Consider the following 17,746-nt stretch of genomic DNA (forward strand, 5'->3'; position numbering starts at 1 on the left):
TCATTTCAATTTAAATCAGTGAAGCAAGAAGAATTTTGTGATTCACATTGAAATTCATATTAAACAAATGGGACCAACCATAAGCAAAGACCATTGGAGGTTTTGCAGCTACAAATACACCCAGAAGAAAGTGTAATATTTACTGATTCACACGAGTTTTTGTCCAGAGTCATTTAGAATAGGTGCAAATGAAAATAATTATATGATGATGCTTCAAGGATCAACAGCATAAATAGCCAGATTGCCTGCTATGAAAACAGTATGAGCTGAACATACTTAAAGAAGCATGACTCCTGTTCACAGATAGTAGGCAAAAAAATAACAACACAACAAAAACACACGTCTTATGAACCCTGCTCTGAGCAAGTGGACAGGGGTGAGGGAGGGCTGCAGTAAGATGGAGCTGGAGTGTTAGAAATAGAGGAGAAAAGTCAGCAGTTCTGACTTAAGAGTGACATTTTGCTATTGAGCAGGCCAGGGGGGAAAAGAGCTGGAACAGGCCAAGGATAGCGAGGAAGAGCTGACCAGTGTTGGCTGATGACGGCTGTAAGGGTCTGAGAGGGGATGGAAGGAGGCCAGCAAAGGGGACGACACAGTAGTCAAGCTGGGAGATGAACTGCACAGACTGTTTATTGAACTTTGAACCTGTGATTATTGAACACTGTGTGCTTTTATCAAACAAATACTGCTTGACTCTGCTGAATAAACACAATAACAAGGGGACACTAAAGGTAAGTAGAGAGAGAATAGGTGCAACACAGGTGTGCCTCCTTTTGTACGATGGAGTTTATTCTCCCTGCTCAGCAAGAAACATGTTATTCTACCCTAAACCGCTAAAATGTTCTTATCAAAGATCTTTCCATGGAAAAACAGCAAATTAAATGCCTACAGCTGAGTGAAATCATGTATTGTAGGCGTGATAGAGGCACTGAAGTACTGTACATGTTCAGTAGGAAAAATGCATATAAAAATATGTTTTGACACAATGAATTAATATGCTATTTAAATGAGGTAAATCATCAATAAGACATGAAAATACAGGTTTACGCACAAGGGTATTGCAGCTTCATTAACCTCTGCAGTATTTTGTTCATTTGTTTTATTCTGTTTCGTTTTTAGTAAAGCATAATGACTTCCTGATGATATCTAGTATTTAAGGAGTCGCTCGCTAGCCAACATTTTCTACTGCGTCCAAAAATGCTGCACTGTCACAACAGCAATTTCTCACAAATTTTAAACATGAATGTGTTTAATTTTCAGTTGGCGTCGACTTTATGTGTATATAATCCCTTTCAAATCAGATCCTGCTGTCCGCCATGTGTCTCTCTGATATTACTTTACCTCTTGAGGGGAAACAAAGTCATCTTTAAATCCAACTTGTATTGGTTTTAATAAGGACCTCTCTTCTCTTGAGGAATGAAGTTATGCAAAAATTACCAATTAGCTGCAGTTTATATATGGGTTTACTTGCTATTTTTGTCAACGTCACAATTAGTTTTGCCTTTGATACTTGTTTTTTATAGACTCATGAAATCTGGATTAAAGAAAATACATTAGTCTTTAATATAGTCTGTTTGCCCCAAGTTCACTCTAGTACAAAGTATGTGAGTCATCATTTTTGCCATCTTTGAGATCAACTTTGGGTTTGATGTGTTTTAGCTTCATACTTCTTAAGGACAAACACTGTTGTGCTTCTGAATCGTCTCTCTTTGTCTGCAGGACTGAGCATTTCTTCTGAAAAACACAGAAGGCATCTTCAAAGGCCAGTGGGATTCCACTTGGTGTTTCATTTCACGAATGACAGAGCTTTGTTGGTCTTACAGCATACAGAACACGCATGACCACAGAGAGGTAGGCTTCATACGCCAAGAAGGACTCTTAAACCCCATCTTGCATCTCTGACACTCACAAAAGCAGCAAATGGCCTTTGAGGACAGACAGAGCGGCATGAAATATAGACAGGCTGGTCCTTTTCTATAGCTTAGGGTATCATCTGATTTTTCTGCTGGAGGGAGAGGGAAAGTAAACCTCACTGGAATTCACAAAATGGGGTCTAAGATATAAGGGAAGTGGATGAAGCACCCCAACAGCTTCCTAACCATTAACCAGTCTTTCAACAGATACTGCATTCATGAGACAGAAACAGGGCAAAAATAAAACAAACCTGGAGCAAAAGCATTAAATGGGATCACAGCTTATCTTGAAATGCCACTGATTTGGAGCGTGCATGCATTCAAATAAACTGTGTGTTCTTCTGTGTTAGCTTTCACTAAACATTTACCATCACACCTTACTGGTCTCATGCAAGCATCAAGAGGACAATCTCACAGCTAACATGGTTAATGACTGCTGTTTATACAGCCCTAATAGCATAGTTACATAAAGAGCTGCAAATAAAGACTTTATTTATTGATTAATCTGCCAATTATTTTCTTGACTGGTCCTTTGGTCTTTAAAATGTCAGAAAATGGTGAAAATGTCAATCATCGTTTCTCAAATCCCAACCTAAGATGTCTTATTTTATCCTGACTACTTGTCCATAACCCAAATATATTCAGTTTACTTTCATAGAGGAGTTAAGACACTATATCCACATTTCAGAAGCTGCATCCAGATAATTGTAGGATTTTTCTCTCAAAATTAAATTTCTGTCGGTCGACTAATCGATTAACTGAGTAATCGTTGCAGCTCTAGTTTCGTAGAGTAAAGGGCTGCATGTGTTTTAAAGCACACATCACATGTACTATAGAGCTGCAACAATAAGTCAATTAATTAGCAGCCATTTTGACAATCAATTAATCATTTAAGTCATTTTTGTTTAAGTGACATAAGCCAAACATTGAGGCTCTCATATGTGATGCTTTCCTTGGTCTTACATTGGTAAAAGCTATGTCTCCAAACCCAGCTCTGCTCTGTCCATAGAGCATGCGCAGTATGCATTCATCCGGCCAACGCTGGAATGTCAAACCTGAAACATGATTTGAAAACTCTGTATACTGTGAAATACAGAGAGATTTATCTGGCGGTGATAAGCTTTATCAGCATCAAACTCGTTTAGCAACGGGCTTGAATATTATATACGTTCATTTATATGTAAAAGTTCCGCACTGCAAGTTTAAACAGCCGGTGGCATGGTCAAACACATTGTAGCAATCACAGACCATCTGGTACCTGTCTCAGTTATCTTAAATTTGTCAACGTTAAGCCACAACCAGTCTCCTTTCCTGTCACAGAATCCCTACAGCTGAAATTAGCTATTTTTAATGTCAGATCATTGGCTAACAAATCCTTTTTGGTTAATGATCTGATAACTGAAAAGAATTTGCATTGTACATTTTTAGTTGAGACCTGGTTAAACAGCATTACTGGTGTAGCAACACCGATAGAGGCTTGTCCTCCAAACTATAATTTTTTATCAGTCAGTCAGATAAAACAGGAGAGGAGGAGGGATTGCAGCCATTTTCTCTACACAGTTTGTGTGTAATGACATTGACCTGAGTGAATTTAGATCATTTGAATATCTTGCTCTTGAGCTCAAAGCAGAATTATCCGTCCTCATCATTACATTATATCAGCCACCAAGATATTCATCACTATTTCAACAGGAATTCTCAGAGCTGATCTCACTTGGTATCACTAGATATGATCAATCCTGAATGGAGACCTGAATATTATATTAAGAAAAATAATGACTCCAAAGTTACGTAGCTTGTGAATTTACTGGACAGCTTTGAACTCACCCAACATGTAAATGAAGCCACTCATCAGCATGGTAACACTCTACACTTAGCAATAACAACAAGGTTAAACACTGATAATGTTTCAGTATTCGAATTACCTATTTCTGATCATCACTGCTGATGCCAACCTCATCTTAAAGACTGAAAGGGTATTTTTGGTTCAAAAGAGACTCCTAGATGGCAAGACTGAAGCAAAGTTCTCTAATATTATGACATCATTTGAGCCATACAGTTATGTTTATTTGAGGTTTTTATATCAATCTGTAGCTTCCCGGTAGTATTCCATATGTATTCAAATCTGAAAATTCAAATTTTGGTCGAAATACGTATGTTTGAGCGTCAAAATGCCATTTTCCCAAGCCCTTCTAAACGGTTTTTCCCACGTGACCCGATACAGGTTTCTGCATGATGACATGATGTTGCAACAACTTACTTACTTGCTTGAGGTCCTCGACTTTGGTGGTCCATGTTGGACAGGGATCTGCTAGACTCCCGATCCTGAGTTATTAAGGTTACGTCGTTTTCTCCTCCAGCACACTGACGAGGCCCGTGTGCTATGCGGTCACTATTATATGTAGCTATCATAGTAAAAAGTATGGGCACTGGTATATACATTAACTGTCCTTTTATTCCAAAAGTGGTAAAAAAAAAAGCAAGGGAAGTACATTTAATAAACCCCTGGAGGGTGAGATTGGAAGAACCTGGTTAAGGAGTAACCTGCCCGTATGGGATGCTCCGAGAAGTAAAGCGAGCACACCCACAAGGCGACAGGGATCATTGGTCAACGCTACACCTTGCATTCTATTGGTTGGAGGTTTTGACAGGATTGTTGCACAAAAAATCCGAGAGAGGGCAGAAATCTTAGAGCAGACGTTTCACGAGTACGCATAAATAGCCTGAGTGCGAGGAGAAGGGCTGAAGTTGGAGCAGGAAATCCGTGCAAGCAACAATATATCTCAGTGCAAGCATACAGTTTGAACAGAAGCAGAGCAAATCTAAGCGCAAGCGGGGGCTATCTGAGTGCGAGGGCAGAGTTTGAGGCAAAGCATTACAGAATCTGAACATGAAATCAATAAATCATGCTCTCAAACTGAAAGACCACGCTCTTGATAGATAGGAAAAAAAGCCCCATATACCTTGTCATCTGCTTTAAATACTGCTGCTCCACTAAAGGTTAAAAAGAGGTCGACTGACAGAATCTCTCCATGGTTAAACAATAGCATTGTTAATGAGATTACAAGAATCTGTCAGGCAGCTGAAAGAAAATGGAGGAAAACTAGGCTCACAGTTCACTGTAATCTATACAAAGAGGCCATGACTGCCTATAACAAAGCAATACGTCTGGCAAGAAAGGACTACTTTTCCAAGATTATTGCAGAGAATGCTGGAAACTCCAGAATATTATCCTCCACTATTGATCCGCTACTCAATACTGCCCCCACTCCACTGCAGTTTTCTGCGTCAAAATGTGAAGAACTCGCATTGCTCTTCAATAACAAAATAACTTCAGTTAGAGCCAATATTGCTGCTGATGTAAACACAGATGATCTCAGCAAATCATGTAAAAATGATGTAACCATGGGAAAATTCACCTGTATAACATTAACTGAGCTTTGCAAGACTGTCACTGAGTGTAACTCCTCCACTTCATGTATTGACCCTGTACCTACAGCACTTTTTAAGCAGGTTTTAAACAGCGTATCAAGTCATGTCTTGAAGATTATACATACATCTCTTCAAACAGACATGTTCCCAGATGCCTTCAAAACAGCTGTTGTAAAACCCAACCTACATGGTAATGCACTAATCAGCTATAGGCTGATATCTAACCTTCCTTTCATTAGTAAGATACTTGAAAAGATAGTGTCAGTGCAAGTAAACTCCTTTCTTAAAGAAAACAATGTCCTGGAGGAATTTCAGTCAGGCTTTAGAACAGACCACAGCACTGAAACTGATCTTACTAAAGTAATCAGCAACCTCAGACTAACCAATAAAAATAAGGTGTCAATTCGTGTCCTCTTAGACCTAAGCGCAGCATTTGATACAGTTGAACATGATATCCTAATAAATCGTCTTGAAAAGTTGGTTGGTCCTTCTGACTGTGTGTTGAACTGGTTCAAAACATACATCAAAGAGAGAAAGTTTTACGTCAGTCTTGGAGATCATGTGTCTGAAGAACATGATGTTTGTTTTGAGGTTCCACAAGGGAGCTGCCTTGGCCCATTATTATTCTCACTATACATGCTGCCACTTATTGACATTATCCATAGTTATGCAGATGACACACAACTGTACATCTCTGATGAACCAAATGATGCTGCAGTGATTAACTCCATTACTCCCTGCCTTCTGGCAATAAATAAATGGAGGAGCAATAATTTCTTAAAGTTAAACAAGGACAAAACTGAAATTAGTCAGCCCTAAAACAAAAAGAGAAATTCTGTTCAACAATCTGGGGAAATTAACTCCCAGGATTAAATCTATATTAGATTCAGATCTAATTCCCACATTAACAAGGTGATGAAAACATAATTTTCCAATTTAGAAACATAACCAAAGTACGACCATTTATAAATCAAAAAGATGCTGAAAAACTGATCCATGCCTTCATTTCAAACCGACTTGGTAATGCACTTTTTTTTACTAGCCTCCACTGAGAGACTTCAGCTCATTCAAAACTCTGCAGCTCAGTTATTAACCAGAACCAAGAGGAGAGAGCACATCAGTCCAGTTTTGCTGCTCTGCAATTGCTTCCTATAACACTTAGAATTGATTTTACAGTCCTCTTTATATACAAAGCCTTTAATAGGCTAAAGACAAACCCACATTTCTAACTCCCTTGTTAACTATTTGCCTTCAAAAGCACTGTGATCATCTGCTGCTGGTTTATTGGAGGTTACCAGCAACAACCAAAAGAAAATCAGGGATACAGCATTTTGTCAATTAGGCCCGAAAGCTACGGACCACACTACCGATAGATATCAGGGAAACCAGTACACTAAATATTTTTAAAAGAACGCTAAAAACTTATCTCTTCACTTTAAACTTTAACTAGCTGACTTCCCTGATACAGGCTTGAAATTCTTTTTGGCACTTTTCTTTGCACTTATGTTCTGATGCACTTCTTTTAAAATATTTCACTTGATTTTATGAATTCTATGTATTCATCTTTATTTTTATCTTATTTTTATTATTATTATCAAGTGGGTTTTGGTTTCCATCTTACGTTACATTAATTATGGCATTCTGTCTGTGTTTTTATGTTCATTCTATGTCTATTTTCATGTGAAGCATAATTTCTTTATTGTAAAGCACTTTGAGCTGCATTTCTTGCATGAAAGTTGCTATACAAATACAGTTTATTATTATTATTATTATTATTATTATTATTATTATTATTATTACTGTAAATTCAATATTTGTTGTGTTTATTTGACACAATAAGACGTTTGATGACATCTCCTTGGACTCCATGATATTGTGATGGTCATTTTTCTCTATTTTCTGATGTTTTATAGACCAAATGATTCATCAATGATTCAAGAAAATAATCGGCAGATTGATCGATAATGAAAATAATCAATAGTTGCTGCCCTAATCACATGTTCACCTCTATGGATTCTTTAAACCTGTCATTTTCATTACGTTTCCAATAAATTTCACATCAGTATTGTCATTTCGTCTATACTGAAGGTAATTTTTAGAACGTCTTGTCGCCATTCACAAAATGATCCTTTGTGAGACAATATAAAAAAAAGAAAATAATCTTAATACTGATATCTACACGTGTTCTTTGTGATTTATTTTCATCATGTTTTCTCACCTGACACCGAAACTGGTGCATAAACGAATTCGCTCCTGCGTGTTAAAAGCACTGTAGCACACACAACAACAACAACACAACACACACATAGACAAACAGTGAAGCCCTACTTTGATCCAAAGTCATTAAATATGTATTTGCTTTTGATTACTCTTGAAATTAATTCATCAGGGAGAGTAGTGACAGGTGCTCGCTGTTACTGACAAACTGCTGTGGCAGTTACTGATAACATGAGATACTTAAGTATTCAGCACTGTAACCCTCCTATCTGTCTTTCTCTCTCTCTCTCCCTCTGCTTTCTCCCTCTAACATGCCCCGCTCCCTCGTTCTGCCTCTCTCTCTGCTCGGCTCTCCTTTCTCCTTCAGTCATCTGAGTTGAGAAATGATACCAGAACCAAAACATTTGTCACGGCAACAATCCACTGAAGCTAAATTACACCAAAAGGAATTGCAAGGGAGGAGTGGACAACAAGAAAGGATGAAGGGACGGGGTATTTATGAAATAAAAGCGCTTTAGAGGAAACAAAAGTGCTACACAGAGGCACAGAGAGTAAGAGAGGTGGGCGGGGGGAGTATTTGGCATTGAAGTGAATGGTGTATGGTGTGAATCTTGCCTTTGAGGCGATGCCCTTGAGTTAGCCAGTGAGGCATTGAATGGTTGCATTGTGGATGGGCAGTTATCTCCAAGGGCTTCCCTTTCAGTGTTATTAGAAAACACATGACAGCAATGCTAGCCTTTATCGAACAGAAAGCTTCAAGGCTGAGAGGCAAATCTGCAGAAGGCAACTGAAATGGCAACATTTGACATCCCGTCATTCTCTCAGCATTTGGGCACAGAGAACATAGAGTGTGTGCAGAAGGGAAACATTCACAAATGAAGTACTGTATTTGCCCGAATATACAGGCCAAGACAATATTTCATTCTGGAAATTACATTTGAAAAAGTGGGAGTCGTCTTATATTCAGGCTAATACAGTATGTATAAATTTTATTAAAAGATAAAACTATAATCACCACTCTAGCTATGTCTGAACTGCATCCAAAAACTTAAAACTGAATACAGTGAACACATTTTTCAATAAAAACAAAGTAAGGCTGCAACAAATTATTTTCTCGATTAATCGAGACAGTCCACAACACAAAGATATTAAGTTTACTTATCTTAGAAACCAGAAAATATTGACATTTAAGAAGCTGGAACAAGAGAATTTTAGCATCTTTTTTCTTAAAAAATGACTCAAACAATTCATTGACTATCAAAATAGTTGGTGATTAGTTTTCAGTCGATCGGACTACTCGATTAATCGACTGATCGTTGCAGCTCTACAACAAAGACAAAACTTGATTGCACAGTGGAGAGAGGACCTACAAATAATCTATACAAAACCACAACGGAACTGAGCAGAAATGTTCAGTTACATCAACAGATTTATAATGAAAGCATCGTTTGTTATTGGAGCAAACAAAAGGATTCTGTTCCAATCAATCCTACCTCTCCTGGGAATATCATGTACAAAAGCTTATCTATTGAGCAGATTCCAAAGTCTCAATATCCCATACAGAAAAAAAGACAATGGATACTTGATTACTACCGCAGCTCTGTCCAACCCACACTCTCATCATGCTTTATCAGTATAATGAGTGTATGTATGTTAAATTCCCAATTTAACTCCCAATTATCTCCCTGTTTTTTTGATTATGTAGCTTTCTGATTTCACTGTACACAATATTTCCTGCATTTGTTTGGCTGCCGGTGAGCTTGGTTCCCTCTGAATGTGGAGGAGAAATCGTGGGAGTGGGGGGTGGTGAGTTGGATAGAGAAATGGGTTCCCTTTGAATAATGCAATAGTGAAACTGGGCAATATGACCACCATGCGATCTCCAACAGAACAGAAACAACTGTGGATACCAGCCCAACTGTGCTCGTGAATTCATCTCATGTGAAATGTCAGTTAAATCAAAGCTGGAGCTTGAGAAAGAGTCTGGCAGTCATTTTTTAGGATAAATAAAACATGGCAGCGATGACTCCATTGCCCTTTAATCCACTCTCTCACTGTTTCTGTTACTCTCTTGAGTTCTTGCACTTGCGCCATGTTCGAGCTGGGAAGCCTTTTTAGCGGTAGGAGACAACAAGGGCAACATGGGCTGCAGCCCTAAGCCTCAGACACTATCGTGTTTGATTACACTAAAAGGAAATTTAAGTGTCTAAAATGAAATGAAAGTGTGCATTGTGATGGCATCCTACAGTGCCTCTGTGTTGTTGAGACTAGCATGTGTCCACAGTGCTATGCATGACATTCTGGCTTGCAGAAAGGCTGGAGTGGCAGTTATCCTACGTAATCTTCTGAGCAGCCCCTTTCATATGTGCACTGCATCCCTGAAGTTATCTGAACATTACCCAGAGGAGCTGTGTGTGAGAACGCAAATGTCGAATCAGTTGGACCAGACATTAAAAGGACTTCACCCTGCCAGCTCCCTAATACAAACTCTGTGTAATGTCCGATTGAGCCCATGTGTGACTGCAGCAGGTTGTTTTCCAGAGAATTCACAGCGAGCAAGTGGGCGCATTGATGACGTTTCTATCATGCGACTGGCGCAAAACTGGAAGAATACAAACATCCAAAGGTGAAGAAGAAGGGTCATGTACTTGGAGGCGCCAATGAAAATGTTTAACTGGAGAGATGACAAGATTCAGGAACTTCTGTTGGTAAGGGCCAACACCGAAATTCAAGGAATGGCAAGAAAATCAGCTGTTTATCACCAAATTACAAACGGGCTACATGACTGGCTATACATTTTGCGTCATGTCCTGCCTCCTGCACGCTCTACCCAGGTGCCACCCCTCGCCCAAACCAAACGGAGTATTTTCAGTAGGTGAGAACGCGTCTGACACAGACAATCTCCCTGTTGTGTGCTACATGTGTGAAAAGGCAACTCCAGACAATTTCTGGACCTGATTCTCTGGATATTGTCCAGAGTTCATATGAGAAAATGGCTTGTATGATGATCTAAGATCAATCAGACAACTGTCATGGAGCATGGTAGTAGGTAGAAAAGAGTGGCTTGAGCAGTTACATGCGTGAACAGTGCTGTAAGCAACGAGGACACATTTATTGACTTCACCCCGAAAGCCTTATAGCCTATTAGGAGCTAATTTATATTTTAAATCAAGCAGTCTATCTGTTTAGTTTATACTATTAAAGAGTCTGATTTAAAAAAATAAAGCTGGCATTATTCTATATCTTTCTTATTGTTGGCAAATCCCACAAAAAGACCAAAACCAACAATCAGTCTCACAATACTTTCAAACTTCCCTACCATGTCTGTGGCCCCAAACCCCTTTGTTAGCCCACTGAAGATGTCTTTAAAAATAAGTTGTAAATATTAAGTGTAATTTAAAAGGGGCTTATAAAATGTCTGGGCACTGTACTTTTTGGCAAACATCACTCAGAAAGGAATAAACAGTGTATTTGTTGGGGACTATCTTCCGCCACGGATTAATAGACATTTAACATTTGGTAGCTATATGGCAACAGGCAACCCCGTCTCCTACAAATAAAGTTTATATACAACTTATTTGCAACAAATCCATTTTGCATAATGCTGCCAGGATTATTTCTATTAAAATAATGAGGATATGTTGTTAATTTGTACATCTGTTAAGTCGCAGAATGTTGATACCAGATGTACTGTTAATATCCATCCAAATACGAAATGTCCACTTGTTTTGAGGTTCAGTTGAAATAATGTGACAATTTAGCACTTCCTGATAGCTCTTTTTCAAAATGAACTATCTCTAAATTGTCATCAAAGTCTACAAAGCTACAGTTCCTCCCAGATGACTCAGCCTGTGTAGCTACGCTCTCGTGTCACACTCTACTTACATATAAGTTCATTACATATTCGAGCTGCGATGCACTTGCTGACTCTCGCTGCCAGAACTTCACTGATCACATTGCAAACTCCTCTGTTGAGTTCATTGCTACTGCTCAACATTTCATCACCCCCACCTCCCCCGAATCCACCTGTAGGCAGAGAATCTGGGTTTCTCCTTTGGGTAAGTTTATTATTTTCAGTCTCTCAGTGTGCTAAGCTTTAAATTGTATGTTTGCAGGTAAGTGATAGGGTCCCATCTCTGCAAGACATACTGTAAAGAATAACTCTGGATTACTGAATGACATCCTGGCTTCTAATTGACAAATAAATTGCCATCTGTAGGACAGTCTGTATGCGTATGTGGCTAGAAAACTGAAAATATATCTCAACCATGCTTCATAACTTAGCCTGGCCTGCGTGTTTTACATTATTTAGTCAGGTTTTTTGTGGAGTCTGCCTTTTCTATTTCATCTCATTTCATTTCTGCATAAAATATTTGACTGTTGACAGCCATATTATTGCACAACATAAATATTTATTTTACAGCCTGACAGAGATCCTGGCAGCTGTATAACAACATATACCAACATATGCAGCTGATAGGAACTACATCTTAGAAACACATGCACATTTTACTCACAAAATTGTCGTTTTTCCTGCCAAGCTGGACTGTAGGTCACTTCCTTCAAACATCATGCAACATTTTACAAGCAAATGTAGCTACTGTGAAAACGCTGGTCGTGTAAATACAACACTACACAACACTACAGCTGGAGTTTCAACGCCTCTCAGACTGACTTTAAAAGAATGACAAAAATTCTCCTGATCTCGACATGCAAAGTTGCCCTGAAGATACATATGCTTAATCTAATATTTATGCTATGCAAATTTCCAAGTTGAAGCTAATTTCACAAACTTGGGATGCAAAAATGAAAACCTTGGGGCTAGTTAACTAATTGACTTGCAAATGCATCTTTGTTACACTGCCATGTGAGCTAAACGGATGTCAATAGGTCAGGACAAATTCACCAGAGGAAAAAGATTTCACGATGGTCCATTTACTGACCAAACGGAAACATTTTTAGACAGTGCATAACATCTCTGTAGTGTCTCAGGCTTACAAAACAAACCGCTATCAGATAAATAAATCACAAATTTGTGCATTACTGGATTACTGGGTTTTTACAGCACAATAACATTTTATATGGAAATCTATAAGACAAAAACACTTTTTTTCATCTACTGATAAACACATTCTCTGACATGCTTAATTAATTAATATAATACAAATACACAACTTCCAAAGCCACTAATATCAATGAATCACAACGGAAGTGAAATTAGCTTTCATGCATTTATCTACATCTCTCACCAAGATTGTCCACAGCAGTGGGGTTGCACTGTCTTCTATGTGAAGCCTACAGTGGCTACACAAGAAGACAAAATGCAACCAACTTCCCCATTTTTACTGATATTTCATCCACTTTTCAATGAAAGGATTCATATTGGTACTCATTACTGGAATAATTTGCTCCCTTTTTTTCAATTACAGTTCAGACATGGCAAAGGGTAACAAGAGCACTCATTTTATCTATAGCAGTTTATCTATAGTAGCATAGATGTTATCTGAGCAGAACGGATGCACAATCAATTTAGAATATCAGATTAGCTTAATGAGAGTGAGTTAAACGAAACTCGACTCATTTCAAAACCTTTAAAAACACCAATACACTAAGAAAAATGTCATTACTCACGCACTGCTCAGCCAGCGCGTGGCGCATTACAATTAAAAAAAAAACTTCAATAAAAATAATTCAATAATTCAAATGCAACCTATATAATAAGACCTCACTTTTTCTACACACAAACTGTAACACCGGTCGGAGTATCACTTTTCAAAACCAACTAAAACCACAGCTATAAAACACTCTGTCGAGGAACACACACCTTTTTCCTGGAGTTTACACTCACCGACTGAGACCCCCCCCCCCCCAGAGGAAAAACAAAAGCTCAGCAAAGAGTATTTCTGTGCTTACCTCTTCCTAACGTGGCCGGTACTTGCAAACCAAGAAGCACGAGGATGCCAAAACTCAAGCAGCATCCTCCCGAAAACTGTCCCATCACTGCTCTGCTTGTCTCCCTCCCCATCGGGTCTGGGGGCAGCGGCCGCGGGTCCCGGTCATTTGTGGTCTACTCGAAACACCTCCAAACAGGTTCCCGTGCCCTGACGAACGCTCGGTCCGGGAGTTGGGGGGGCCAGTTAGTGTCCGCCAGGAGACCCAGCCGCCACCTCGCGGAATCGCAGTGCGGAGGGGAGCGGTGGAGTGAGTGGTGGCGCGGAGCTTTCAACAGCCGGCACTCTGCTCTGCGCGAGAGTGGAATAATTAGACAGAGCGCGCGAGCCAACGGCTTTCGGTTTTTTCGGAGAGAGAGAGAGAGCGAGAGAGAGAGAGAGAGAGACGGAGGGAGGGAGGGAGAGACATAGAGAAAGAGAGAGAGAGAGAGAGAGAGATGTCTTGTCCAAACCTCCGTGGACCTGTTGAGAGATTGCAAAGGTGTGTGTGTGCGCACGCGACGGTGTTTGTGCGCGCGCCTGTAACTAGATGAGAGAACAAAATGTCTTTAATTATCTCAATTATCTCCCTCCCTAGTTTTTTTTTCTTTTTACATTTTCAGATACACCCAACCCTTGTTTTGTTTTTTAATCGACATCATTGCCTTGGAGCTCTTGCCAGTGGTGATGTCTGGAAAATTATGTTTTTATTAATTTATGTCTATCTTCAGCCTGTGAGTATCTGGCCTCCGATTGGTATTCTATTGCCAATTAAGTAGGTGTTATCTCACTGAAATGAGGCTATTCCTTTCCAAATGTTCATTTTCAAACGATTTCCTTCATCTTTGTATTTATTTTGGAGTGATTATCCTCAAATGTTTGTCTTCAAGGAACAATGTACACCAAGTAATGGTGAAAGAAGTATGATCAGCAGTATTTTAAGTATCAAAAGCAATAACTGAATATTTACTGTATTTATTATATTAATGCATCATCATTACTGAAACAGTAATGTGTAAACAGCTCTTCAAGTAAGGTGGAAGAGGTATTCAGAGCTATTTACTTAAAGGGCCAGTGTGTAAGATTTAGTGGCATCTGGCGCTTCCCCTCACCCTTCCAAGCGTGTTGGAGAACCAATGGTGGCCACAAAACTCCATGCAAATGCAAAAAGCCCTCTCGAGAGCCATTGTTTGGTTTGTCCATTCTGGGCTACTGTAGCAACATGGTGGTGCATTGCGGGCTCCATGGAAGAGGACCCACTCCCTATGTAGATATAAAGGGCTCATTCTAAGGTAACGAAAACACAACAATTCTTATTTTCAGGTGATTATATACTAACTAAAACTAAATACTTATGAATACTGTATTCCATTTCTGCCAAGTCCATTCCGCCAGATGCCACTAAATTCTACACACTGCACCTTTAAGTAAAAGCAGGAAAACCGCTCTGTAAAAATATTCAATTTCAAGTGAAAGTCTTAAGTGTACATACAGTACATACAAGTTTATATAATACGTATTATCAGCTTATTAATTATAAGTATAAAAGTAAAACAAAAGGCAAAATGGACAAAATGTCAGAGTTGTAGGTTTATATTATTTGATTATTATTATTACAGCTTTTTAATGTGAGGTGGAGTTGATTCTCACTCTTTTATTAATATTGGGTGGTTTAATTTACTGTAATGCATCATATTTCATATGGTCATCCTAGGTCCAATAGTATAAAGTAAAATATTTCCCTCTGAGATGAGTAGTATAAAGTAGCATGGAATTAAAATAGTAAGTACCTCAGAATTGTATTCAAGTACAGAACTTAAGTAAATGTACCCTCCACCACTATATATAGCATACAGTTGGGTAGTTTAATTAATAACAATGAACACTAATTTATAAACTTTTAAGTCACTTGATTGAGTCAAGTAATTTCCACCACTATGAGCTGCTGTTCTCACTTAATGAGAATACTGTGAGAATAATGTGATGAGTCTTCCTGCTGATGAGCTGTTATTGAAATATAAAACTGTAATTTAGCACTTTAAAAAAGTTGCTAAAAAAAAACAAACAGCGGTATTGTATCTGACTGTAGAAGTATCTACTTCCACAGAATCATCTACACATGTGCTTATCAGCAGTAAATGTTAGGATATACCATTCACAATATGTGTCTGTACTCGTTTTTTATGTAAATCACTGTAGTTTGACCTTCCCTGACATAATTACCCTATTGACCAGAAATTCAGTGGTTCATTTCCCAGAGTTCTTGCCAGGGGTCAGCCTGTCAGGCAAGGTTAACTACTTGATAATATTTCTAAAGGGAGCCATAAATGTGCATTAAATATTTGGGACAGCCTTAAGGCTATTGAGCTACCTGACAGACCGTGAACAATAGAAATACACTGCAAATACCCTTCCTTTGTTGAATGACTATGTCTGTTTTATTGTTTCGGAACTGTCAAGAGTTGCAAAATGACACATTTACTTGCTAGTACAGTGTAAACTCTAACCCTTACATATCTTGAACTGATTGTTGTAATTATTTCCTGGCTTGACAGAAGTGGCAGGATTTTTTTTTAAGCATGAAAAACATGTCTTTCATGTGCAAGAAGCAAGGGCTGTTGATTGACAATGAAATAAAAGCTACTAAATACCTCTTGGCAGCTCTATAGTGCTCTGAGTCTACACTGTGGTATATGGTCCATAAAATACTCAAGTATTCAAGTGCTCCATGGGAAATAATGTTGTGGGTGATATAAGTATGGGACTACTAAAACAGCAGCCTTTGTCCTTAACTAACCAACCCGCAGGACCAAAAAGATTTGGCTTTGGAATAGGGCTGTTCCTGTATAGTTCAGATAAGTGTCACTGTAATCCAAAACAATAGAGCTCATCACAAAAATAAAAAAATAAATAAAAATACCTTTTTCCGTGGAGACAAGATGAAAGGGTGTTTTCAGCCTTTAAAGATTTATTTTTTCCATCCAGTGTACAAAGCAGGCAGGTCCAAACAGTCATACTTTATGCCATGGTGGGGGTTTTTTTTGTAATTTCTAAATCCTGTCTTCTTTAGTTTTTTGTTAAATAACATTTTATGGTTATCTAGACTTTATTTGGAGTATTGTTTTTATAATTTAATGTAGCTGAAATAAGATTCTTAATAATAACTTTTGTACACTGCTCATGAAAATGTGTTACCAATCTTAAATAGAAATTAATCGGTTATATGACTAAATGCATAGCATGTGCTGAAAAATATATATTTTTATATATCCATATTTGACTGAAGCAAGGAGGTAAGCATGGTTGCCAACTTCCAATAAATTAATAACATGTAGGAGAAGATGCAGGGAAATGTCCTAGAAATACATGTCATTGTGCATAAACATACTACATGTTTACCTACAGATACATTCCTACAGTGTTCCCAGAAAAAGGCAGAACGTTCCAGTTGGGTGCTTAAGCTCAACAAATCGGTTCAAAAGAAGAAAAAGACAGCACACCATCAAAGCAGTCTGCTGATGTGTTTCGACCATATGCCTTCCTCAGCACATGAATAGTGTGAACAGCAAGCCACATATATATACAATATAATCAAAGTAATGAACTAATTCCACACAGGTGTACAGTAGTCCACACCCAAAAGGGATGAGAGCTCATAGATTGCCACAAAAAACCCCAGACCCACGCCTGTAACTCCGACAATGTACAATCTCATATAGCCTGTCAAAACATTTCTCTTTGAGAGAGATGTTTTGGATCAGACTTTTTCAAGGCCAGTGAAACAAAGGTAGGATGGTGGGCCATGTTTAGCTTCTATGTAATACTTGGCCATTGCATAGTTCAGGTTAATAGCTTTTTTGTGCTCAGAAATATGGCAATTTTTTATATTTTTCTTAACAAATCTCGTACAATGTATTCTAAATTTCTCTGTAACATGCTTTTGTTGGAGTCATTATGTACCAGGGTCTCTGGAAAGTTTTAACTCTCAAACAATGCATGCTGGGAAGTCTGCTAATATGCTGATCATGCTACTTTAGAAACTTAATTTAACGAGTTTAGTGAACTTTCAGCAGCACAGTCATTCAACTCATCAATTCAAGTTAAAAGACTTCTAGTCTCATTAACTCATGTTTATAAGCTACTATAAATATTAACAAATAATAACAATTAACAAAATTCATGTATGTACACAGAAACAAAGTGGAGTGAGTGTGTAGCATATCTAACTTCCATGCAGGAGACTTTAAGCATATT

The 17,746-nt window shown here is 38.4% G+C and overlaps 1 protein-coding gene across 1 annotated transcript in view; it reads right to left on the reverse strand.

Moving 5' to 3' along the window:
• Positions 1 to 14,198, reverse strand: part of LOC137170812 (netrin receptor UNC5D-like) — a 181,354-nt gene extending 167,156 nt beyond the window's left edge. Inside the window, exon 1 of the mRNA XM_067574396.1 lies at positions 13,476 to 14,198. Coding sequence (XP_067430497.1) covers positions 13,476 to 13,587 — 112 coding nt within the window. The 5' untranslated portion in view covers positions 13,588 to 14,198. The remainder of the gene's footprint in view (positions 1 to 13,475) is intronic.
• Between the last annotated feature and the right edge of the window lie 3,548 nt (positions 14,199 to 17,746).

This window comes from Thunnus thynnus, chromosome 19, assembly GCF_963924715.1.
Source record: "Thunnus thynnus chromosome 19, fThuThy2.1, whole genome shotgun sequence".
Taxonomy (NCBI): domain Eukaryota; kingdom Metazoa; phylum Chordata; class Actinopteri; order Scombriformes; family Scombridae; genus Thunnus; species Thunnus thynnus.